At 38.5% G+C, this 26,473-nt stretch overlaps 1 protein-coding gene across 4 annotated transcripts in view; it reads left to right on the top strand.

The window, feature by feature from the left end:
- The window catches only part of Ssbp2 (single stranded DNA binding protein 2), a 251,742-nt gene that overhangs the window by 211,145 nt on the left and 14,124 nt on the right, over positions 1 to 26,473 (top strand). For 2 of the 4 annotated variants that reach the window (XM_038322334.2, XM_038322332.2), the window contains 7 exons: positions 1,310 to 1,377; positions 6,154 to 6,202; positions 12,694 to 12,729; positions 14,494 to 14,548; positions 17,986 to 18,056; positions 21,313 to 21,391; positions 23,463 to 23,491. In XM_038322334.2, coding sequence (XP_038178262.1) covers positions 1,310 to 1,377; positions 6,154 to 6,202; positions 12,694 to 12,729; positions 14,494 to 14,548; positions 17,986 to 18,056; positions 21,313 to 21,391; positions 23,463 to 23,491 — 387 coding nt within the window. Of the gene's footprint in view, positions 1 to 1,285; positions 1,378 to 6,153; positions 6,203 to 12,693; positions 12,730 to 14,493; positions 14,549 to 17,985; positions 18,057 to 21,312; positions 21,392 to 23,462; positions 23,492 to 26,473 lie in introns of all 4 variants that reach the window. The other 2 variants (XM_038322333.1, XM_038322331.1) reach the window with 1 other exon arrangement.

The following is a 26,473-nucleotide window of genomic DNA, read 5'->3' as shown; positions in this document are numbered from 1 at the left end:
AGTGGTGGCTCACGCCTTTAATCCCAGCACCCAGGAGGTAGAGGCAGGCTAACTCTGTGAGTTCGAGGCCAGCCTGGTCTACAGAGTGAATTCCAGGACAGGCTCCAAAGCTACCAAGAAACCCCGTCTTGAAAAAATCCAAAAAAAGGAAAAGAAAAGAAAAGAAAGAAAATGAAAAAAAAAGAAATTCCTAGTGTGGCCTTCTTTTAATGTGGGAGATGATGCCAAAGTACTAGAGGGAGAGTGAGCATGAAGAACTCAGGCTCACGCAGGTGATGCTGGTTGCTGTGTGCTGAGCATGAGGTGGCAACAGGCATCCCCTACCCCTGTGGAGCTCAGCATAATTCAGCAACGTAGTGACACATGATAAAATAGATGCAAAGTCCTGGCGCATAAGCAGTGTTTGAACAGACTGGAGCACATAAGATTACCCATGAATGTGTATTTATTGAAAATAATACTGTAGCTAAAACATGAGGGAAAGTAACATTTAAAGAGTGATCAAAACCAAAGGAGCCAGCAATGTAGCTGGAATACAACACTCAAGAGAGAAGGGAGATGACATCAAAAAACCAAATGTGAAAATCATTGACAGTGTCAAATGTATTAAAATGATAATCAGAAAGTAATATTCGATCCTTCTTGCCAACTAGTAAGCTAATATGATATGCATACTAAAACATTAAACTGCTTTTCATCTCCTTTAATGCACATACTAGGTATTGCCTGAGGTTTATTGGGTCACACAATTCATGCAGGTGTATTTTCAGTATGCTTTAGTTCTCATATAGTTGGGTGTTGTAATAGCACATGTCTATGTTGAATATATTTCTCTATGAATAGAAGCTTGTATTTAGCATTCTCGGGTTGGGTTTACCTGTTGAGTTTCTTTTCAGACTTCATGTAATTATTCTCATCTAATAATTTCAAACCTATTGAATTAATAATTTATCTAAAAACAGAATTTTGGGACTTAAATTATGTTTATTTGAAAAAGTAAATAATGAATAGATATTAGATAATAATAAAGATATGCTGAATGTTATAATCTTGATCATATCTTGATCGTTTAACATGATCCAGTGATTGTTCATATTCATAGAATTTTTGAATGGCATGAACCAAAGTAGTTGTGCTAAAAATAGAAGCAAAAATACAAGAGTGGACCCTTCAGAGAATGAATTACACAGGCCTTATCCAGTCAGGAGTTATGTAGGGAAATCATTAACCTGCTCTCCTTTCTTTCCCCCCTCCTCTTTGGTTTTGTTTTTTTGTTTTGTGGTAGTCTGACCCTTGGTTATCATTACAGAACTATGGAGGTGCAATGAGACCCCCACTGAATGCTTTAGGTGGCCCTGGAATGCCTGCAATGAACATGTAAGCAAAATGCTTATTACTCTGTTTAGTGAAGTCTTCTGTTTACTGTCTTCTGAAATTATACAAATTTGTAAAGCAATTTAAGTACCTCAGCGCCTTTGCTGTATGAAAATTAACTAAACAGGAGTGCAATTTTTGCTTCGTTTTCATGACTGACTATCATATTTTTCTTTTTATACAACTTTCAAATTCTTTTTGCATTTTGGTACCATAAATCACAACCTTCAGCCTATTGCTTTTTAATAATTATGTATAGATTCATATAGAATCTATATAACACTATGAAGAGATGCAGACACCAGAACCATGTACTAACTTTGCAGAGGTTGATAATTGAGAATTCTTACTCATGTTAATAAGTTCTTTGTGAGAGCTGACAATACAGTTAATACTCATAAAAATATGTCTGCGTTTTCATCATTGGGGCCACTTTCAACACAAAAAAAAGTTCTCTGTGGTGACATCCTTTGTGTTCAAGAACTGCTCATAGTACAGGATTGATTCTCTTTGAAAACTCAAGCTGTAAGTGGATGAAGAATAAACTGAAGATGTGTTTTACTGGAATGGCCTTTCCAGTCCAAAAAGGGTAGTTTTTTTCTGTTGCAATGCAATTTGCTAAGGAATTTCTATTTATTTTGCATTCTCCAACCTTCCCTTGAAGGCCTGTATACACTAGATCTTGCTAATGACTTTTCCAAATTCACCAGAAGAGCACCAACATGGCGGAGCCTAAAGGAAGCTCATCAGAAATGATTAACGTGTTCCATGCAGGCTTGTAAGGCTCCTCAACTTTACCTGCCATCTGCCTGTTTTTAGCTCCTTCCATGTTAAATGAAACAACTCTGCTGTCATCCGGTGGCGTGCAGACACACTGTGAAATGAGCTCTTGTGATGTGTGCAGGGTTTTTAACCTTCTGAAACCATTTTCATAGGATGTAATTTTTACTAAAACTGAAAATAGGTTAATAAGTGGATACCAGCCAGACTCAAAACTAACAGAACAGGGAGAAAAGTAGGTCAAATTTTCCTATAACATCTTTTTTGCTTTTGAAATAAAAATGGATAGACATGAAGTCTGGCTCTTGAACTCCTCACAGACTCGCCCTTTATTAGCGCCTGCTCCAGAGGATTGCATGATATTTTCTACTTATGTCAAAAGCTGGAGCGCTTAACAGTGGGCTGGAAAAAAATGCATGAAACTTAATTTAGATTCTCACTTTAAAAGTCAATATATTTTAATAAATTTTCAATATGGTCAATCAGGTTGTCACAAGTGTGAGAACATATCTAATATCATTTGGTGGAGTATGCTGTGTAATAATTAGCCACACAGCCAACTTGAGATAACCTTGTTTTGCTGGTACATTGTAAAATTTTATTTTCATGTGACTTGAGAGACTCAAATAATTACTTAAAATTTCCTAGTTCCTTTTGGTATATGTGCTTAAGCATTCACATAGGAGTACTCTTAATTCCCTCGACTGTTAAGACTAAAAATGTGGCTAAAATTTTTAGTAGGATTTTGGAGGGGGGAGCTATTTAGGCTACTTAGGTATTAGATAGTTTGAAATATTTTCTCTTATATAAGATTCTACAATCGATATGAAGTTAGTTCTTAAAGAGTATAAAGCCTTACAAGCTTATTCCCATTTTTTGTTATTTTCCCTTTTATCTTGAAATCTTCTATAATTCTTTTCATTTTTAGTAAATTAGGATTCTCTCAGAGACATTGAAAAAAAACATACATTTAAGCATAAAAATACTTTTCTATGGCAGGGAAACGTTCTAGTTAATCGGGTTCTAGTCAAAGAGGGAAATCATTGCATTGCTGCTCTCCCTAGCAGATCCAAGGTAAACTGAAACAGTAAATACACCATGTCCTCGTTACACTTGTAAATTGAATTAAAAGTTGTTATTTGTAATCTTTAAAACAAATGTGTGACTCCCCCTACAAAGTTTTTTTAAAATGGCCCCTGTGGCTTTCTTCATGACATTTTAAAAGAAAAGAAAAAAAAGGAAAACCCTGTTAGGCTACTGAAATTTTGAAAGATAAGACATGGTGTTCCAAGTTTCATTTTTAGATGGATTAGGAGCAAGGACAGGCTTGCCAGAGACTTGGGGAATATTTCTTGTCATTCCTTCTCATGTGCCATGAAGATGGAATAGGAGTGTAAACAACCAGCCCTGGCTATATTAATTAATTAAATTATTAAATAATTAAATGCTTTATTCTAACCAGCCACATAGCTTTTAATTGCAGAATTAAACATTCACAGCAAAAACTTTCTAAGCTCATTGATAAAAGTTCATAAATAAACATTGGTCACCTGGGGATAAGGCTTACAGTGGCGGGAACTTGATACTCAGGACAAACTCCACATTCAGAGTAGGTTTTCAACATTTCTATTGCGAGTAAATACCCAATAGTAATTGATGGATAGTAAAATTTACAAACTATAGCCAAAATGTAAACATTTCCAAATGTATTACAGATTGGTTTTGAAAGGAAACACCAGTATCAAGATTCCAGGGGCTTCAGGCCCTGCCCTGAGCACTGCCCCTGCAGCCGGTAGCCATTCCTAGAAAGGAGTGGCTGCAGCTGTCCCATGGCTTCCTGAAGGGCTGCACTAGGTTATTTATGAGTGAGCTCCACAGGAGAATTATCTCCTTGGTCGTCACGATTCCAACAGTCCATCATAGTAGATGCTTATCAAAAACATGTACATCTTTCACATTGTTTCTTTTCTTTGCTTCTAAACAAGGCTCATCTAATGTTTATTCAAAATAATACTTGTGAAGCAATTGTCAGGTCAGCAGAAGTGGACATTATTGAACTCAGTTGTTCTTTAAAACCACTAGGCGTTGGATTCGGCACTGTTTGTGGAACTTTGTTAGTGTGTTTATATGAGTTATATGTAATTTCCCATAATGTTAAAATGAAGTTAATACGAAATACAGAATTCTGCAATTAGATTAGTATAAACAATAGAAACGATGTTACTTATAATAAATTTAACATTGAATTTATGTTATTTAAATAAAAAATTCTGACTTTTAATTTAGCTTCTAATTTAATAGATAAATTTTAAGTTAAATGTTTTATTTCATATATCTTATTCATACAGTTCTTTAAAAGAAATCGCAGTGACTTTGTATCAGGAATGCACATGCCATAGCATGTGTGTGGAGGGTGGAGAACAGCTTTGAGGATGCACATGCCATAGCATGTGTGTGGAGGGTGGAGGAAGCTGTTTTCACCTTCCCCATTGGTTCCTGGGGACAGAGCTCAGGCTAGGAGGCTGGACAGCAAATACCTTTACCTGCTGACCCATGCTGTGAGCCCAATTCACATAGTTCTTAATGGATCATTTCAGAATTCTGATTATTAACCATATATCATCATGGTATTTAACTTCCCCGTGATCTGACTATTTTCTAGGCTGCTTGAAGACAATGCGCTGTGTTTAGCATCAGACAGACTGGCCGATCTTTCTACTTGGATGCTTTCCTAGATCAGCGTGCATCCTGTTTTGCGTCATTTTATGTCCATCAGGACAGTGAATCCCATATGTAAAATAGTCTTTGAGAAGTGGTCAGTAATCAGTTGTGAAATTCTCACTACCACTGTCGTCCTTATCAATATCACTTCAAGGGGAGAAGTCTCCTCAAGGCATTAGAACAGAGCCCGAGGAGGGTTTATGCCCACTCCCTCTGTTTACGCCCTAGGAGTACCAACCAAGCTAAACCAAAGTGGCTGTAAAGATCCCTGGCAGACATAGCTAATATAATAGGTGTCTAGGACAGTGTCTTTATTTAACATTGATTACTTTAGATTTAAGATTCATAGAGTCAAAGGACTGTTTGAAATTGGAAAATTTCACTGCCTTAATAAGAACAGAATTTTCAATAACTAATAAAAGAATATAGTCTGATTTTCATAAAACGGTATTTATTCAAATGTACTTAAAACCACAGCCCAAGTATATGACTTTGGTTTTAATTAACTGAGCATTAATTTTGTTTATAGGGTAAGAAATATAAAACATTCTTCTGAATTCTAGAATGAAGTTGGTATAGATTATCTCCTTTCATTTCAAGACTTGTTCTCTCTACAACCTTCAACTAAAACTATGAAAATATGAATGTTTATATCTGTAGAGCTGTAACTCACATGCCCATTTAAAGGCTGCATTCTTTTGTGGTAAGCAGCAGTACTGATACTTGGTAACTCAGTGGCAGCCTTACATTATAATGATATTGACAGTGAGACTAACCGCAGACTGTGCTTTCCCATGGTAACCAAGTCTTCATTAGCACTAGATGCTGCACTGATATATAATCTATTCTTAATATAATTTTTAAGGAGGCAAGTTTAGATAGTTCTTTTTTGAAATTTGGCAGTAATCATTTGTGTAGATGTTTTATAAATAAATTCATTTTGAATGATACACAGGTTACTCATACTGATGTATTGAATTATATTTATCTATATTTGATCCCTTTTACTCTGAAACTGGTAAAAATCATTTAGGAGCATATATAGACTGCTATGGGTGACTTCCATTTCTTGTCTAAGAAAATAAATAGTATTTAACTATACATGAAACTGTTTAATGAAATAATTTTTTCATTCAAGGGAAAACTATTAAAATGACTAAAAAGTGATTTGGGTGTGGCAACTGAATTACAGACATGAATGTTTTGTGCCATGTTCTTTATTCACTGGGAAACCATTTAGGCACATGTTGAAATTTAATCTGTCATATCATTTTGTAGGGGTCCAGGTGGTGGGAGACCTTGGCCAAACCCAGCAAATGCCAACTCAGTGAGTATACATACTTTGCACTTTGTACCATTTAGAAGTGAAAAGACTGTTTGCTTTTGAGAGCACCACAAGAGCTGAGCATAGCTGTATTAAGCTTTTCAAGAAGGTGCTCAAAAAATAGTTTATATTCTCTTAAAAATATGTTTTTGAAGTTTTGTATTTTTTCATTTCCTCATGTAAACTCGTGTTCTGTGGCAGTAAACAGATTTCGAAAGCTAGAAACAGTTAGTAATGCAATAGTATGTGTAGTGATCCACACAGTTCATAAGGTGATCTTCTAGAGTAGCTAAAGATCATTAAGTTGCCAGATGAGATGAGTCTTGATTAGAGAAAACTGGATTGCTCTGATTGTGTGCTGTTTATCATACCTACCAGGTGTAAATTTGCCTAGTGCCTATTAGCTAAATTGCCATCCCTGCACATCTATGTATCTGACACCCTGGGAATCTTTCTTATATTTTTGTGGCAGTAGCTTAATGCATTTTTTCTTTTAATGAGGTCACACAGATATGTGCACAGGTTGAAAATTAAGCTATCAGATTTTAAACTGAATGATTTTAGTTTCATGATCCTAGAAATGGTTTTTTCCTCTTTGAAATCATAAGCATTCCACTACGTGAGAGAAGCCTGTTTTAAACATTAGTGTGGTGTGCGCACTGTACACAGACACCAAGGTAAGGTAAGCCAAGCAGACTGAACTCCATGAAAGAAGTCCATGAGCACTAACTGAGAAAGGATGTAGCTTGCTGGCTGTGCACAGGTACTTCCACTCACTGGTAATTGTCCGAATGCTAAATAAGTCTGAAACATAACTAGTATTTAAGATTAATTTAAAACTTCAAAGAAGTAAAAAATAAGGCATATGCGGTATGGGAAAAATAATCATAGACCCAATGCTGTTCTAAAACAAAATCCAAATTTCCTCCAAATCAATTAAATCATTCATGTTTTAGAGAAAACATTAATTTTGTATTTTCTTTTGGCTTTAGTAGTCATGACATTGACTAATTTTTTTCAGGTAAAGAGAAAGATGTTGCTTCCACTTGGGCGTTCAGTGAACTATTGAGAAAATCTCTGTAAAATATTATTTTGCCAGATTATATTGCAGTGTGAATAACTTCTTCCCAAGGCTTTCAGGTGCTGCTAATGGCTTAGGAGATGTTTCCTTTTCTTTGATTCTTCCTCTTTTTCTTAATTTATTTATTTGGGGTTTCACTTTGAAATGGCATCTGGCATGCAGTACAAATACTTTGCTATTTTTCTTATTAAGATACCTATTAAAATCTTTCTAGGTAACATGGAGCTCTTTGACAGTCTTCTTAGTTCCAGAGTCCAGAAGGAATCCCTGTTCCCTCCATGACTGATGAAACTAGAGAGAAAAGTGAAGCCTGTACTGGCCTGAGCTTAGTGTCCACACAGCCATCCACTGCAGGCAGAGAACAATTCATGCTCCATGTTCATCAGCACCTTTTTTTCCCCTTCATTTTCCAAGACAGGGTTTCTCTGTAGCTTTGGAGCCTGTCCTGGCACTCACTCTGTAGACCATGTTGGCTTCAAACGTACAGAGATCTGCCTGCCTCTGCCTTCCAAGCGCTGGGATTAGAGGCACCACCATTGCCTGGCTAGTCCATCAGCACCTTTTGATACATACCTGAGAGTGTAGCTGAGAGCCACTGAGCACCATGCATGGCATTTGGGGAGGTAATAGGGAAATAGCTGTGTTGTACCTGGTAGTATATTATCCAAGTTAAGTGAATTTAATAGAGGGAGAGGTGAGACAAAAATCCCATATTTTGTTGAATTTCAGGATTCATCTGAGCATTGGTATACTAGTCAGACCAGTGGATCTAGATCATCCTAGACCCCAAGAAATACCAGGAACTGGACTGGAAATGGGCACAGTAAACTGCTCCACGGCCAGTCTGGAGTGGGCATTTGACCCGTACAGTTTAGGCAAGTAAAAACTGAAGGTAGTTCCTTCTGTTCGTGTGTGCCATATACAGAGATATCTCCCCTAACTCAAAGGACGTGCACCGGATAAGCAGTGGGCGCATGTGGGGTTCCCCGGAAAGATAAGGAAGTCTTCTTCCTAAGCTTACAGGGAAAGAATATGCCTCTCATGGAGAGTGAAGAGCAAAAGGAGAAACTGCAGACAGTGGGTGACCTTCTACAAGAGGGGACTTGTGTGAAACAGAGAGAGAGGCAATGGCGAGCCTTCGCTCCCCAAACGCAATTGATTGCTGTGGAGTGATGACTCATCTGGGTTATTTTGATTGACTCTCTGTACATATTTCCTATGACAGAGCCTTTCAGCTGATGTCGCTGGTTTGTGTCTGCCTGCTCAGGACAGCATATTAAAGTGGGCTTTCTGTTTTTTTTATCTTTTTATAATAATCATGAAGCCACGTCAGACACGCAGGCAGCCTAGGAGAAGGCCCAGGCCTTCCCATGCACTTTATGCTGATGTTCTCCCTGCTTTGCTTCACGATCACTCTGAGCAGTCGTCCCTGCTCTGTGTAAGTCTCCTGAGGTCCACACCAGCTATTTCAGTGGTTCTCTTGAAAGTGCCCCTGCCAAACCATGCTGAGGGGCATGGCCCTGACCCTGACTGATGCTGGTTTAATCTACAGATCTCACTGGACTTTTCCCAGTTGTCTAAATAATATCTTTATGCCACTCTTTGGCCCTGTACCTGTTGCTTTTCCTCTGGAACAGCCCACACAGCTCACGTTTGTCTCTGCCAGCCGCAGCTGTGCTGACTGTGGAGCAGTTGTTCAGAATGTCCCCGTAGCTTGCTTTGTCTGACACCTGCCAGGATTGGCGGGAGGAGCTTTGTGTTTTCCTCAGAACACCATTGCAGCAGGCTCCTGTGGGCCTGTCTTGCCTCTGGTCACCTTAATTTGGATTGTTTGGCTAAGCTGATGCTGTGCAGTGTCTGTTACACGAAAATGACTGTTTTTCTCTATCAATACCCATGTAAAACCATATTTGAAACTGAGGTAAATGTTCTTTTTCTTCCTCATCCTCAGCAGCCATTTTTAGCGTCTATTGGTGAATCTTACCTGAACCTTTTCTTTCCCCACTGTGGTGGTCACCGAATGGACATTTTAAAATGTTTTCTTTCCTTTTCTCTTGGCTGACTTTTTAATAGAGCAAAGGCTTGTTCGTTCTGAAAACTATTTTACTTTTCATTATAGTTATTAACACATTAATTGTGCAGATTAATGGGAATCTCTGTTCTCACATGCGCTTGTTCATTTGTCCTATCTATCCGCCCTTCAAACCTCTGTCCTACCATTTCCATTATTCTTCTAGCCCCCTCCCCAGTCCTTAGTAGTCTTTCTTCTAAAAACCTTGATTTAATTCTGATTTAGGTTCTAAGAGTTGAGAAAATGTACCTCTCTTTCTGCTTCCCTTTGCTCTATAGCCCTTATTTATACCAGCAACAATTACGAGTTATAAGATACAGAATTCTCTTCTAGTTTAGCCATGCAACATATTTAACCCTTAATTTTCTTAATCGACTTTTTATAGCTAGCTGATTGTGACCCGTTGGCTTTGTGATCTTATCAACTGTGTCTTCATTTTAACATGTTTTAAAATATTTATTATATTTTGTTGTGTGCACACATGCATACGTGTGTGTGTGTGTGTGTGTGTGTGTTCCTGACTATATGTAAGAGCTGCATACAGGCGCCTATGGAGTTCATGAGAGTACATTGGATTCTCTGGAGCTACAATTATGACACCATTTATCATTATGTCCTTACAAATAATTTATAAAATGATTCTCAGTTCTCCAGTTCTGTGTATTGTGGTCAGCGTTCCCCAGAACCCCCTTTGCCATCTCTTGACTGAAAATGTCTAGAAAACCCTTTACTTTCTATTGCATGCATTCGTTCCTGGTCCAAGCATGTGCCTTATCATTTACCATACAGCCCGCAAATCCTACTGTGTAGCAGCCATTAAACAGTGGTGTAACATCCCCTGAATGTACTGGGCAGCCTCATTTCTTCTCGTTCCTTTGGGTCTTCTCATCATTCTTGTTTTCCCTGCCTTCTTTCTGTGCATCCCAGATTTCCAGCTCAGAAACCAACCCACTATACTCACTCAGTGTCTGTCTCTTTCAGTGTAGTGTGTGTCTTTCATGCTATGTTATCCCATCCTGGTGGCATCTTTCAAGAGCACAGGTTCAGTTATGTGCCAGAGATAAAAGCCCAAAGGCTGAATTATAATCAGACGACTGAATATATTGTAGAAATAGTTAATATAAACTAAAATAAAAGAGCTTGTCTTGACAAAGATGAAAGTGAATTTAGCAGCTAGATGAGGTGAAGTATTTAAAGTGATAGTTCTATTTCACCATGTGAAAGGATTGTCAAGACCTAGTTGGAGGTGCTGTCCTTAAAAACTAACAGAAGGCTCTTGTTTTCTTTTTCTCTCTAGCATAATAATTATAATTTTAAATTTGTAAACAATGTCATGCTGAACTGAAAGTAATGGTTTAATGTATGGTTAGAGGGCAAACTGTCTACTGAGGATGCCTTAACGGCTCCCAGAGTGAAAGAAGGCCAGATTTCAGAATTTATTTTTCATTCAGAAATTTCATCAGCTGTGCTGGACCCCTTTGATAACTTGAAATCTGACAAATGGAAATATTGATAACAAGAGTCTTTCTTCCTCCCAAAGTTTGCGTGCTCATTACTTACATGTCAGGGCTTCTGCAAAGGCTGAACCAGAAAATGTGACGATTGTTAGGGCAGTGCATAGAAGATGTAACTAGTATGTCACAGAGCGTGGCTTATTTGTGATTTTCGCTTTGTGTTTTCCTCCAGGAAATCTCTTGTCAAACAGAGAAGCTAACTAGCAGATGATCAGAGAAGTAGGAACCAGTTTGGTAGGCTTTGGAAGAATAATTAAGATACTTGAGAGACAAACTACAGAGTATAGGAGAATACAGAACTAGTTTAGTTGTAAACGGACCAAGACTAATTGACTAAGAAAACATGAAAGTGTAATAAAAAGAAATCCAGCAGGAATGCAGGGTAAGTTTTGTAAGCACGAGTGTAAGTCAGGCAAAGGAGTTGCCCAGATGTTGGCACAGAGGAGCTGAACTCTCAGAAGGGAAAGAGAAAATGCAGAGTTCAGGAATGTATTATAAAGATGATAAAAGATGGTTAGATTATTGTGCTAGATAATATCAGAGTAAGAAAACACTGACCAGGTGCTGAAGACAGGGAGATGAGATGTGGTCTAGGAACCAAGAGAACGCTGACAGTTCAGAGGGGGCAAATGTCTGTATTTAAAGCAATGTATTAAGAAGTCTGGATGGCAGATCATGCCCTAAAAAGGGCATAAGAAAGCAAGGTCATGAGCTTTCTGAATGGAGGTCAGGGTCAGTGCTATGAGAGCCCTAGTACCCAGGGGAAGTAATGCCTTTCACTAGTAGGTGAGCACCACAGCAGCCGTGGGCTCAGTCAGCCCCGCAAACACCAGAGTAGAGACTTTGGTGCCCTGTGCTCTGTGCTTACACAAAATAAGGACCCCAAACAGTGAGGAGAAAGCCCTTTCAAATAGCTTACTGTTAAATAGTTCTAAAAATCATCAAGTCTTTTAAAGGGGAAACTATGGTTTATGGAGTTCCTTATTTGTGGCCTCATATTCTTGTGTTGTTAGGCAGGTTTAGGGGCATCAGAGAAAGGGATCAGCGTCCTCACCACTCAGGTCTATTCTGGCCCTGACTAGCTCCTTCCAGGGAGACAAATTGCTGTCTTTCCTCAGAATAAAGCTCATGGGCCGTATCATGCAAGTGAGCTAGTGGGCTTGTTAAAAAAGAAAATGTTTAACTTTTCCATTAACACCCACACTTAGGTGTTTATTTTAAAGTATGTGTTTATTGTTCACTTCCTTCATCAGGGCCTTATGAATTAGTACCTCCTGCCTGGAAAACGGCCTCTTCCGGGGAGCTTCATCTGAAGACAAAGCAGATTCCTCACAGATTATCAGCCAATTCCTTTGAATTTATTGCATTGTTTTAACATTAATTAGGCAGGGAGTGTGAGAAATGACATGTACTGCATGAAAGTAGCAGCAAATGTCTTTTAAAGTGTACATAGACTAGAAGTTTTATATGTACAGGCTACTAATCTGAAACCTTCTGGTTTCCTGGTCTTAGCTGTACAAGTATACATCTTTCTATTTATAGACTATCTCATTAGTACCGCAGAGTGGATACAACTCACCTAAGCCAATATAATTTGAAACTATAATTTTGAATTCCTCTTGACTAAAATCTATATTTTATTGTGAGTTCAATATAATGCTACAATTGCTTTGATTTTTTTGGCACTTAGACAGATACAAATTCTTTTATGTTTTATTGTACTTTGGAATGCATTTTAAACTTGATTTTAAAAAAGCCAATTTATTTAATTCAATCTCATTCAGTCACATGAATCAAAATATTTGTTTCTGTCCTGCTCATGTTTCAGATACCGTACTCCTCAGCATCTCCTGGAAATTATGTAGTAAGTACATTTGGGTTTGTTTGCTCATAAGAATTGATGTTACATTTTATTTGAGCAATGAAACTGTTGCCCAGATGTTCGGAAGAGCCCCTGTGTATTGACCAAGAAGTGAACATCTTGGGTTGTTTCATCTGCCAACCTCAATACATATGTTGATGTTCATTAGTGAAACAGTTATCAGTCTGGCTAGAATTGCCTTGAGTACTCCACTTTACTTTGGCATATGTTTCTGGGAGCCACTACAATACTCTCTATCCAATCATGAGGAGAGCCATCCCAGTTATATAACGTTATACTTGAATTCACAGTTCTGCATAAGAGTAATGTACACACTTTCTCCCTGCCCGCTCACCACACATAAAGGCTAAGAAAACATGACGTTTTATCCCAACCACAAAGTAGATCAGACTGCAGTAATAATTGGAAGGATCTTTTAGGTTTTTTCTATTACTAGAAACTGAAAATACCTATTTCATTGTTACAGTCTAATACATATTAACATTTCTCAGTATTTTTGTAGACTTAAAGCCAAAACTTTCAGGTTTTGGACCACCTCTCTTAAAGTCACAGATGACCCTTGGCTTCACTCTTTTATGATCCTGGTTCATCTAAAGACCTCCAGAAGTGATAATTTTTTGTAAAATTTAGGAGAAAATATTAACACAAAAGCAAGTATAAAATGATAAAGTAGGAAGCTTTTTCCAAAGTAATTTTCAGAGGTTATGGCCAACTACAATGCAGTAAATACAGGTACACAAGAAGATCAGTGAGCATCTGAGCCCTTACAGAAACACGACATGCCGCTCCTGGACCTGGTCTCAGTGCTCGGGGTCCCTCTGAGCCACTCCAGCCAAACAGCCAATTCCTGACACAATATGTATGAAACAAAATAAATGAATTAGAATGATTCTCTTTCTCAAAGTCACTTAGTAGACTTGAAAAGTTGTTTATGAGATTATATACATTTATTTTAAAAGACATTTTAGTTGTTTACTTAGTCGGAAGTGCAGGTATTATTTGAAGTAACTGGTAGACTGTATGTACACACTCAGAATAAAGATTTCAGCTAATTTGACCACTATACATAGGGTACCTGAAGAATTCTAAAGCTCATTGCCTAGCCTGTTGGTTTAGTTGTCAGAATTAAAGGCAGACTCACTCCTGCCTCGTCAGGGGTTGTGGAGCTGCAGCCTCCGTAGCCACAGCCTCAGTGAGGACCGTGTCTCGTTTCTCGCTGAAGCGATAGTGTACTGAGCTCTGTGTCGCAGCCGAAGCCGACAGAGAAAAGGAACGGCATTAGTGGGTCTGGAGTGTGGACCTCTAAGTGAGTGTCTCTTAGAGACTCTCTGTGAATGTCTTTGTAGTTTTAGTAAAAGCCAGTGACACAGACTGTCAGAAAATTACAGCGAACAATTAAAGTACACGTGAATTATTCCTACTTTGTTGATTTGTAAAGGCCCTATTAAGTGGTTTCTTCTTAACCTCATTATAGGTGTTGTGATTAAGTCATGAATAATAAACCAGTGTTACAGGCTTATTGTTTTTGGAAACTTGTCAAAACAGTCTCAACATAGTTAAGCTAAATTATGTTTTGCATAATATTGAGTTGATTGTGAATCAAAGAAAATAAATTACAGAGGAAATATATTTGCTTTGTATTTTAAAATTGGATTATTATAGGGATAAGTATAACCTTTTTCTGCTTTTCCTTACATTGTTTAATGAAATGCTTTATTTTTTCTGAAATCTTGTGTGATTATTTAGGGTCCTCCAGGAGGTGGAGGGCCACCAGGAACGCCCATCATGCCTAGTCCAGCAGGTATGGTAATTCCAACAAGATACATGGGCATTTGACTCCTAAGTTAAAACCATAGAATATAGAAATTTTTTTCTTAAATCGACTTAGGAATTTTCATTGTCTCAACATGTTTAAAGACTGGAGGAAGCAGGCGAAAAGAAGTCAAGATCTTAGAGAGCTTCAGTCCTTAAAGATTTAGAAAATTCCTCTTGTGTGGATTATAGATTTAGACAATATGGGCAATGTGTTGATTTATATGAATTGCAGATAACTTAACTTACCTGCAAATCCCTTAAAACTGAGAAGAATCCATAGCCCAACTCAGACAGTCTCCAGGAGTAGAACACTAAAGACATAGACCCATTGGGTTAGAATGGCAAACTGACTCCCACCCCTGTCTACCATGTTACTGAGTATGGATGTGCTTATAGTATTGTTTACCCTACATGTCTATAGGAATTTTTGAGTTAATAGATTTACTGGCTACTGCTGAGAGATTTTTTAATCTTCTAAAATAAGATATACTTCAGTATTTCCATAACAATTCAACATAATTATTTCAAGTAGCATTAGCCTTTTTTCTCTTGAGACTTTAACAGAGTATTAAACATATTTAGAGACTAGTGATTGGAATTTAAATTATCAAAGATCCATAAAGTTATGGAACATGTATCAAGGGCTATCAGAGGGTTCTTAAGAATTGATCCCAGATCCCCTGGTGCTGGAATTGCAGATGATTGGGAGCCCCTTGATATTTGTGTTGGGAACTGAACTCAGGTCCTCTGCAGGAGTGGTATGTGCTCTTAACAGTAGGGTTACCTCTCCTGACCATGTATGTATGTATGTATGTATGTATGTATGTATGTGTATTGCACACATGTATATTTATACATATGTATGTGTCCCAGAAATTTTAAAAGCAGAGAAATAAGCTAATGTTTTCAGTATTTCTTGGTAATAAAATACATTTGAAATGTTTATAATTAAAAATAATTTTAGTATGGTTGACCATGAAGTCAAATATATTTAGATTTAGTTCTAAAATATACAGGAGTTTAAAATTCATTATTATTATTAATGCTGGCAAATAATTTTTTATTTTGTATATTTTATTTAAAACCAAATTTGGTAATATGAAATGTTAGCTTAAATTTACTATTTCTCTCTTTCCATAAAATTGTCATTATCTCTATCTTCAAAGTGTCCACACTGAAAATGAAGCAGAATCCATCAAAGATAAATTTATGAACTAATTGCCTTCCGTGCGCTTCAGCCTCATATTGTGAAGCTCATGTGTGGTTTATGAGATGGCGTATGAGTTTACTCTTTTCACTATTGACTAGAACCTCCCTTCAAGCAACACTAAGCATATCAAGGGATGAGTAGCCTACCGGCGTCTTCAGGTGCCTTGCTGGCCTTGCTCGCATACTTTTGTAAAGGCATCCCTTAATAATGGGCCCGAGTCCTCAGCCCCAAAGACGCATGCCCATAGGTTCACTTCAGTGTAAGACCCTTCCATGAATCAAAAGGAGTCAGGCATTTCCCAGAAAGCCATCCTTATTCCTTTTGATGATTTTCTCTCATTTGGATGAAATTATCTTTTCAATTAGTCCTAAAAGTGATAAATTAATCTCTTGCATATTTAAAATATGTAATCCATTTTTCTTTCACCAAAAGTAAAGATAAAACTTATTTAAAGTTTTCATATATTTAAAAACAAATCCAAAATTTTCTGAAATATCATAGAACTTTCTAGACAATAAATGCAATAAATATAATTTGTTGTCTGAGGCACACAAGCTAAGTAAAATATAGCCCATTTCTCTCTGATGAACTCTTGATAGCCAGGATGTGCAGAAGAGAGATACAAGGCTCGCTGCATTGGTTGGGGAGCATGCATGCACTCAGAAACCTCAGGGAAACTTACACTAGAAATAGCATTTGAAGTGGGTCTTGGATAGTGACCAGAACACCTGTAGGTGGGGCTGGTGAGAAGATGCTAGGCAGGAGAGAATGAAAATAGAAGATGGGCAAGGCTGGTGGAGGACAAGAAGGAGTAAGTAACCTCAAGTGACGGAAGTATTCATGGATGAAGACATGAAAAATTATAGCTGCAAAAATAGGTTGGGCTCTCACTTACTATTTAAAAACAAAGGCCAGCCTGAGGGGATGCATTCTGGTCTATTCACTATTATGAGGTATTTATTTAGAAGTAATCTGCTCTTGATGGCACACAACTTTAATCCCAGCACTTGGGAGACAGAGGCAGGTGGATCTCTGAGTTCAAGGCCAGCCTGGTCTACATAATGAGTTCAAGGACAGCCACAGGTACACAGTGAGACCTGGTCTCAAAAAAAAAAAAAAGGAAAATCTAGTGCTGAGATTTTTATATCACTGTTGATAAATGACAAATGAATAATACTGTGCTTACTCTAAATGCTACACACAAAAATCACAGGCTAATTAATGTCTAGTAAGTAGACACACACGTGGCAGAAGTAATTATATCTCTCTGTGGTCATTACCATAATAAGAAAGCGTGTTATTTTACCCTCTCTCTTGAATCAATACAAAACTCATTTTTTCAAACACTTAATCCTTTTTAAAATAAGGATCTATTATAATACATGTAAGTAAACTTGGTAATTTTAATAAAATAAAAAACTATTTTATAACTAATTTCCTCAATGTAAAATAATTGACTTTCACTCTGGGCTTTACTTCATAAAATATGTGTGGAGATTGAATTAAAATTAGCCAGTAGGCATGAAGTATAAGTTCTAGAGTAGTGTAGACACGTGCGTACACTTATAGAGTAAATGTTGCAGTTATTTTACTAAAAGAACAGAAGAAAGTCATCAAAAAGTTACTGAAAGTCATGGGTGGTAATTCAGTCCTTGGGAAACTGAGACAGGAGGATTGCTGTGAATTCAAGGCCAGACACAGCCATAAGACAAGACCACCTCTGGAAAGGAAAAACAAATCAATAGAAGTATCTGGCTTTTTCTTCAAGCAAGATGGTTTCTTTACTAGTCCTGCTGTAATCTCATGTTTGAAATTAAGTCAGTATATTCTACCAGTTTCATCCTAAAATTCAGATTTTTCCCTTTGGAATTCTAAGAAAATCCTGAAAATTGAAAAGCTACTTAATTTGAATTTTTAAAATTGTCTGATATCATTGCTTATGGAGTCAGATATACTGTAATTTTTTTGAAATTCTTAATGTTCAGTTGACCTGAATTACTGAGGTGTTTACACCTCTCTTCATGTTCCTGACTTATGACTTTAGAACAGCACAGTTTGGGTCAGAAAATGACTGCCCGGAAATATTTCCAAGCATTGGGAATGACTATGTCTGCTGTGTATCTTGCTGGAAAGTTCTATGTATGCCAAGGTCATTTTTGGTTGTTTTGTAATGGCTTTGGTAGAAATATTAATTAAGTTATGTTTTGTTCCAGATTCAACAAATTCTGGAGACAATATGTATACTTTAATGAACGCAGTACCTCCTGGGCCTAACAGACCTAATGTAAGTATGGATTTTAAATTTGGGTTATAATATAGTAATATTCCAAATAAATTTAGATATAAATATGTTATGCTTATATATAAGTACATAGGGTAGCTAAAATTGAAAAAAGTCAGCAAATATATTTATTGCGTATCAAACTAATTAAAACCTAAATGCCTGTAGTCTTGGAGTCTTCTAAAGCATTAAGTACCTTTTAAAGCTGCAGAGGCAGGGAAGAGTAGCGTGCACATCACAGACTCTTGGGCTTCCATTCTAACTTCCCAGCACAGCTCTTAACTGTGCTCTTGTTAAAAGCCGAGTAAGAATATTCCATCCAGTCACTCTCTGACGTTCCAATTGTGTGCATGCATCACAACTTCTTTCTAAACGACCAATCGTGCTTTTATTTCATTGCGTTCTCTTACTGTGTGCATGCGTGCACTCGTGCTGGTTATGTGTGCTTTGGCACACATGCAGAGGTCAGAGGGCAACTTGAAGTACAGCTTTCCCTCCATCCACTATGTGAATTCTGGGGATTGAGCTCAGATTTTGGGTGGCAAAGTGCCTTGACCATCCTTCCTACCTACCTGTCTGTGTGTTTTTAGCAGCAACCTTTTTCTCCTGGGAAGGTACATGAGCTGGTGGCATTTAGGCTTGTCTGAATAGTTTCCCCCACGAGCCACCCAGCCTGCCTGCCTGCCTGTCTTCTTTCCTTCCTTTTCTTTTCCCTGTGCCCTCCCCTTCCTGCCTTGTTTAATCTGCTCTGGTCCTGAAGGCTAGTGTGATTCAGCACTCTGACCACACACACTGTAATCAATGTCCAGTCCATGTGGATTGGAGTATGAATTGAGCTTGAGAACATTTAGAAGAAAATGCTGCCTTCGGTAGGTACTTGCCTCCAAGCATAAGATGACCATACCTGCCTTCAGTCAGCACAGAAGCATTCTAGAGGCTTGGGGAGGTGAAGGGCACTGACCGTGACCTCCCCTCATTGCTCTGCCCCAGCACATCGGTTCACAGCTACTGCTAAGATTCTACTTGAAAAGAAGCCATCCTGCTGCTTTACAAATGTGAGCCCAGCTGCTGCAGTCTGAAGTAAGCTGGCACAGCACAGGTGACTGAGAACAGTTAGCAGTGCATCCCTAAGTAGCTGAATGTGTTTAACCTGCAGGAGGAAGTCATCCTCTGTCCCCATTCAGTGATCTCTCACCTACTAAGACAGTGTTGACACTGGCATCGTGATTCATCAGAAATATTCTTCATAATGAGCCAATAGCATCAGCAGCTTCCTTTTTATTAATTTTTTAAAGAAAACAAACTATCTTTTTTTCATTATACATACCAATCCCAGTTCCCATTCCCTCCCCTCCTCCCATTCCCTCCACATACTCTCCCACCCCACCCCCATCCACTCCTCAGAGAGGGTGAGACACATTGCTTTGGGCTGAGCAAGGTATCCATCCAAAGAGAATAGGTTCCCAGAAAGCCAGTACAAGCAGTAGGGATAAATTCTGGTTCTACTGCCAGTGGCCCCTCAGTCTGCCCCAACCAAGCAACTGGCAACCACATTCAGAGGAATTAATTTGATCCTATGCTTGTTCCTTCCCAGTCTGGCTGGAGTTGGTGAGCTCCCATTAGCTTAGGTAGACTGTTTCGGTGGGTGTACCCATTATGTTCTTGACCTCTTTACTCATATTCTCATTCCTCCCACTCTTGAAATGGACTTTGGGAGCTCAGTCCAGTGCTCTGATACGGGTCTCTGCCTCTGTTTCCATCAGTTGCTAGATGAAGGTTCTATGGTGATATTTAAAATATCCATCAGTCTGACCACAGGGCAAGGCAAGTTTAGGCCCCCTCTCCTTTATTGCTTAGGGTCTTAGCTATGGTCATCCTTATGGATTCCTGGGAATTTCTCTAGAGCCAGATTTCCTTTGCTTTGCAGAAACTTCTCAGTTTCAGGAGGTCCCATTTATTTATTGTTGCTCTCACTGTCTGTACTACAGGGTTATATTTAGGAAGTTGTCTCCTGTGCCCATGCATTAAAGACTACTTCCCACTTTCTCTCCTATCAAGTTCAGTGTGCTCGGATTTATATTGAGGTCTTTAGTCCATTTGGATTTGAGTTTTGTACATAGGGATAGATATGGATCTATTTACATTCTTCTGCTTGTTGACATCCAGTTATGCCAGCACCATTTGTTAAAGGTGCTTTCTTTTTCCATTGTAAAATTTTAGCTTCTTTGTCAAAAATCAGGTGTTCATAGATGTGTGGATTAATATCCGGGTCTTTGATTCGATTCCATTGGTCAACCTCTCTGTTTTTATGCCAGTACCAGGCTGTTTTCATTACTGTAGCTCTGTAATAGAGCTTGATGTTAGGAATGGTGATGTCTCCGGAAGGTCTATTATTATACAGGATTATTTTTGCTATCCTGGATTTTTAGTTTTTCCATATGAAGTTGCTGATTGTCCTTTCAAGGTCTGTGAAGAATTGTGTTGGGATTTTGATGGGGATTGCATTGAATCTATAGATTGCTTTTGGTGGGATTGCCATTTTTATTATGTTGATCCCACCTATCCAAGAGCATGGGAGATCTTTCCATTTTTCTGGTATCTTCTTCAATTTCTTTCTTAAAAGACTTAAAGTTCTTTTTGAATAGGTCTTTCACTAGATAGAATAGGTCTTTTCCCAAGATATTTTATGTTATTTGTGGCTATTGTGAAAGGTGATGTTTCTCTGATTTCTTTCTCAGCTTCTTTATCGTTTGTGTATAGGAGGGCTACTGATTTTTGAGTTGATCTTGTATCATACCACATTACTGAAAGTATTTATCAGCTGTAGGAGCTCCCTGGTAGAGTTTTGCGGGTCACTTATATATACTATCATATCATCTACAAATGACGAAAGTTTGATTTCTTCCTTTCCAACTTGAATCCCCTTGAACAGCTTCTAAAGAACTGGGGGGTATGAAAGGGACTTCATCACCATCAAGGAGAGAAGGCTGATCTTCTCATTTGCATGGGATGTTCATGCATTCCAGTTGGGCATGTCTCCGTAGGAAAAGAAAAATGGACAGAAAGGAAGATTAGCCTGAACATCCAGAACTTAGAGATGAGAGAGGTGGGACAGACAAAGAATCTGCAGCCTTGAAAGTATCCTGAAAAGTTTCTACACCTGGAAATAAATCAGGGCAGTCTCTAATGTAAATAAGTAGTGCTAAATAAAATGAATTTCCGTATGATCACAATCACTTTCTTCATTTTTTTAAAACAGTTTCCAATGGGTCCTGGGTCAGATGGACCCATGGGTGGATTAGGAGGAATGGAGTCCCATCACATGAATGGCTCTTTAGGTAAGGCTTTCCCATAAGATGTATGGAATAAATTCAAATAAAACATTAGTTCCATACTGTGGATATTATGATCTACAAAGCTCTTCCATGTACGGATACTTGTTTGAGTGGTCATGTGATTTATACTGTATTGGGTGTGAACTCGAGAGCACTTGAAAATCAGGGGCATGAGGTTGGTTCTCTCCAGATTGCCCACAAGTATTGATGCCAGTCTATGACAGCATAAGTGTCTCATGGCCATAGGAGACTGTTCCGCTGTGCATGTGCCATGCTACCTAACCCAGAGGGCTCCTCTGTCCTTTGCACGGGTACTTTTGCCTCCAGTCCGTGAACCCAGGTTTCTGTAATAATTCCTTAATTTTATTTTGTATTTTAATGTTTGCCTCATTTTAAATAAAATTAATAACCATACTCTGATATTATTAATGATTTCCTGTGAGACCGTGTTGTGCACCTGCCTTCAGGGTAAAACTGAGCAGTACAGCAGTAGTTAATAGCACGCTTCACGTATGACGCTTTTTTAGCAGATGATGCCAAGTAAGGTGAATAAAATACAATGATGAGACCTAGAGGAAAGTAAAGCAAAGCCGACTGGACCTCTGAGCACACTGTGTCATGGTCAGAAGGTGTAGACGCAATGGCTTGTGGTCATGAGATAGTCCAAAGGCTGACAGTGGTGCCAGGGCTTATGAAGGAGCCTTTCACTTACGTTGGACAAACCGTGCTTATACTGCCCTGCTTAGAGGACTTCATTCCCCATGCTCAGGATCAGAAGTATGGTCTTTGATTCTCTGAAAGTCTGTGTTAATTGATTCCAAAATTATTTGCCATCACTGATAGACTTTTGTGCTTTTAAGGACCCATATTTATTTTTTGTACATTTCAAAGTTCTGGTTCATTTTATTTTGGTTGACATGAAGTATCGGATTATTGCAGCCAATAGTCATGTGTAATTACTTAACTTAAAAGTAGAGAGAATGTAATATTCAAGTCCTCAGGCACACTGCCGCTTACCAGGTATACACCAGGCACACACATTACTGGCTACCATAGCGGACATCTTGAAGAAACGTGCACATCATCACACGGTGTTCAATTTGACAGGACTACTGTAGAATTTGATTTTTCAGTGATTCACAAAAATACTCTCAATCAGCCAGGCAGTGGTGGCATACACCTTTAATTCCAGCATTTGAGAGGCTGTCCAGCAGGACAGCAGCAGGTGGATCTCTGTGAGTTCAAGTCCAGCCTGGTCTACAGAGTGAGTTCCAGGACAACCAAAGCTACACACAGATAAACCCTTTCTGAAAGAAAAAAAAGCCACTCTCAATCTGTCAAGTTGGAGAATTTGATCATAGTTAGAAGGCTTTGGTTATAGCGCTGCTAGAATCAGCTTTCAGACGAGCGTCACAGTGGCTGACACCTAGTGCCTTGCTTTCTGTACTGGACATTAGTCTACATATTCACATGTAACAATGCAGCGTGTGTGCATCCATGTGTCACAATGTGTACCTTTTTATCACAAGAGAGTCATGCTAAGCTTTTAGTTTTGCTGTTCAGTAAATGCTGCTATTAAAATGTTATAATATTTTACACTAAGATTAATTGTGGAGAATAAAATAGTTCAAAATAAAGCTGATATTGTGACAGTTATGATTATTGCTAGTCAGTATATAATCCCATCGCCTATGCCTCTCAAAAGTCAAAATTAAAATTTAATATATCTTAAAGATATGTTTTTATTTTGTATATTGAATGCTATTTTAGTATTAATAATAATACTTTTGGATATTGTAGTAAAATATGGTTCAGAATATTGTTAGATAGTCTTAGAAATTTCATTTTAAACTATCAGATTTACAACATCATTTTCATTAAAAGATCTGTACATGTAGATGATGTCTCTAGCGGTCTCCATGGGGTCTACAGCCGTGGCTCCACTCCTGCTGCTAGGATCCAGATGATGGGAAATAGAAGCGGTAGTGGTGATGTGGTAGCTCACTCCCTTCGGGATTTCCATTTGTGAGTGCTCTCTCACCTAATGAAGGTTATCTTTTCACCTTTGCTTCAGGCTCAGGAGATATGGACAGTATTTCCAAGGTGAGTAACATGCTTCTCTGTTTTTATCTCTGTTTAATTCCACACGGAATGCTAAGGTTACTAAGTGAGCTTTATGAATATTGTTCTTCAACAAAAATTTGAAAGTAGAAGTTCAGACATATTCATTCAGCGATTAAAATATGAATATGTGTAATGTTTAGGAAAGGAAAATATGATAAGCAGTTTAACCACGTTCTGATGCTACATGGAGAGGGGGATCTTTCGGAAAGTTATAACATCTGGAAAGTGTCTACAGCACTGTGGCAGTAGATACGTGAGAAGTGGCTACACATGGTATAAGAACACGGTATTTGTATGTTAACTTGGTCTTTCAAGCCTTCGTTGGATAGTGTTGGCGTGTGTAGTCATTATTCTTGTTATCAAAATGGTAGGAAAGTAATTAGAAGGAAATTAATACATGTAGAAAAATGATGTGTCTACATTTTTCCTCCTTCAATAATTTGAGTATCTAAAATTAATATTTTGATAAAATTCCTTACATAATTTTAAATAACATCTAAATACTTCCTAGGTCATAAGAAATTAAAGTAGTTCTCTGAGAGTCAAATATATTTCAGATGAGAACTAAAATTAGCTAACACTGAAATGACCCCCTCAGAGTCTGCTGTAGATCAGTAAGTAGAGAAAGTCACTGCGGACAACTGTGCTTCTCATTCCAGCTACATTTGTGTGTTAATATAAAATTCCTCCACCACAAAAAAGTAAGATTACCTGAGCTGTAGACGAGTTTAGACTAAGATTTCTGACCCTCACATTATACAGTGCAGCCCTGCCACTGCCCTGGGGTCTGCCTGCCGTACGAGATCTAGGAACACTTGGAGGAGGTGTTTGGAAACTGAGATGTATTCTGGAAAATCATTGATTTATAACAGGTACTAAGTTACTTCTGTGAGAAATGGTATTCACAATGTCTGTTTCCAAAGCAAGAGGCCCTGTGTGATTGTATTACAACCATCTGTGTTGGAGCTGCCTTTCCTGAGCTCTCCTTAGTTAGCTGTGAACCGTTAAGGTCATATTTGAGGAGTGTATTCTGGTACTTAGAGATTGTTCTGAACATAAACTTGGAATGACTTAATTGCTATAGGACCGTCTTCCTAAAATTTGCATTAATAAACTATAACCTTTTATGCCAAACAAACATAAACAAGATTCTATAGGGACAAGGACTTTATCACTTATAAATTCCTTTTTTAATATTTTAAATAGAATTACAATGATGAATTAAATACTAATTTTTATATCGTCCAATGCTAGTAACTTGCTTAATGAACTGCTAGTTTTCTTGCTTAATACCTAAGAATTAGTTGACTCTGTGTTGTGTGCTAAGTATTAATGTGATCAGTGAGAAAGAAAAAAAAAAGACTTCTCTGGAAACAAACACCATCTCTCTGTCCCCAAGTGGTTTCTCCTCACACAGGGATACTTTCATTAGTAAAGAACAACGGGCTGGTGGTGGTGGCTCATGCCTTTAATCCCAGCACTGGGGAGGCAGAGGCCGGTGGATCTCTGTGAGTTCAAGGCCAGCCTGAAAAAAAGAAGAAAAGAAAGAACACTGAGCCAAGGCAGCATGCCCAAATACGACAAATGTCCCCTGAGAAGCTCTATATAACTAAGCAGACAAAACTGGAAAGAATTTTAAAAGTTTGGATCTTGTGTTTGTGGGTATTAGAAACAATAACTTACTAATTAAGAGGGGATTTGAAAAAATTGCTTAAAAGATAAAAATTAAAGACTGGCCAGCAAAATGGCTCAGCAGATAAAGGCACTTGCACTGTGAGTCCAGAAACCTGAGTTTGACCTCCCAGAACTCAGGTAAAGGTGGAATGAGAAGTGATCCCTTCAAATTGTGTCTGACCTTTGCATGCCACAGCACAATACCCACATACATGCCCACAACACACACACACACACACACACACACTCATAGTAACACACATCCACAGCACAGTGCCCACACACATGCCTACAACACATACACACACACACACTCATAGTAACACACATCCACAGCACAATGCCCACACACAAGCCTACAACACACACACACACTCATAGTAACACACATCCACAGCACAGTGCACCTGCCAACAGCACACACATGCACCCATAGCACACACACATACTCACAGTATATACACATGCCCACAGTGCACGTGCCAACAGCATGTGTGTGCACACACCCATAGCACACACACATGCCCACAGTACACACACATATGCATAGTACACACACATGCCCACAGTAGACACGCACATGCCCACAGTAGACACGCACATGCCCACAGTACACAAACATACGCACAGTACACACACATACGCACAGTACACACACATACGCACAGTACACACACATGCCCACAGTACACACACACATGCCCACAGTACACACACACATGCCCACAGTATACACACATGCCCACAGTACACACACATGCCCACAGTACCCACACAACATGCCCACAGTACACACAAATGCCCACAATATGCACATATGCCCACAGTATACACACATGCCCACAGTACACACATAAGCCCACAGTACACACAAATGCCCACAATACGCACATATGCCCACAGTATACACACATGCCCACAGTACACACACATGCCCACAGTACACACACACGTCCACAGTATACACACATACCCACAGTACACACACATGCCCGCAGTACACACACACATGCCCACAGCACACACACATGTCCACAGCACACATATGTGCTCACAGCACGCACACACACATACACACATGCCCCCTATGTGCATACAGCACACATGCACATATGCATACACATGCACATAATAATAATACATTCTAAAAAATTAAGTGCAAGCTACAAAACTCAAGAGAAGTAAACATTTAGCTAGGAGAATTGTGTGTGTGATGGGTATTTTTTGTTTTGTTCTGTTTTGTTGGTTGTTGTTGTTGTTGGTTTTTTGAGACAAGGTTCTCTGTGT

The sequence above is a fragment of the Arvicola amphibius genome, chromosome 3 (genome assembly GCF_903992535.2).
Source record: "Arvicola amphibius chromosome 3, mArvAmp1.2, whole genome shotgun sequence".
Classification (NCBI taxonomy): domain Eukaryota; kingdom Metazoa; phylum Chordata; class Mammalia; order Rodentia; family Cricetidae; genus Arvicola; species Arvicola amphibius.
The sequence above is the reverse complement of the archived record's forward strand: the minus strand, read 5'-3'. Positions and strand labels throughout refer to the sequence as shown.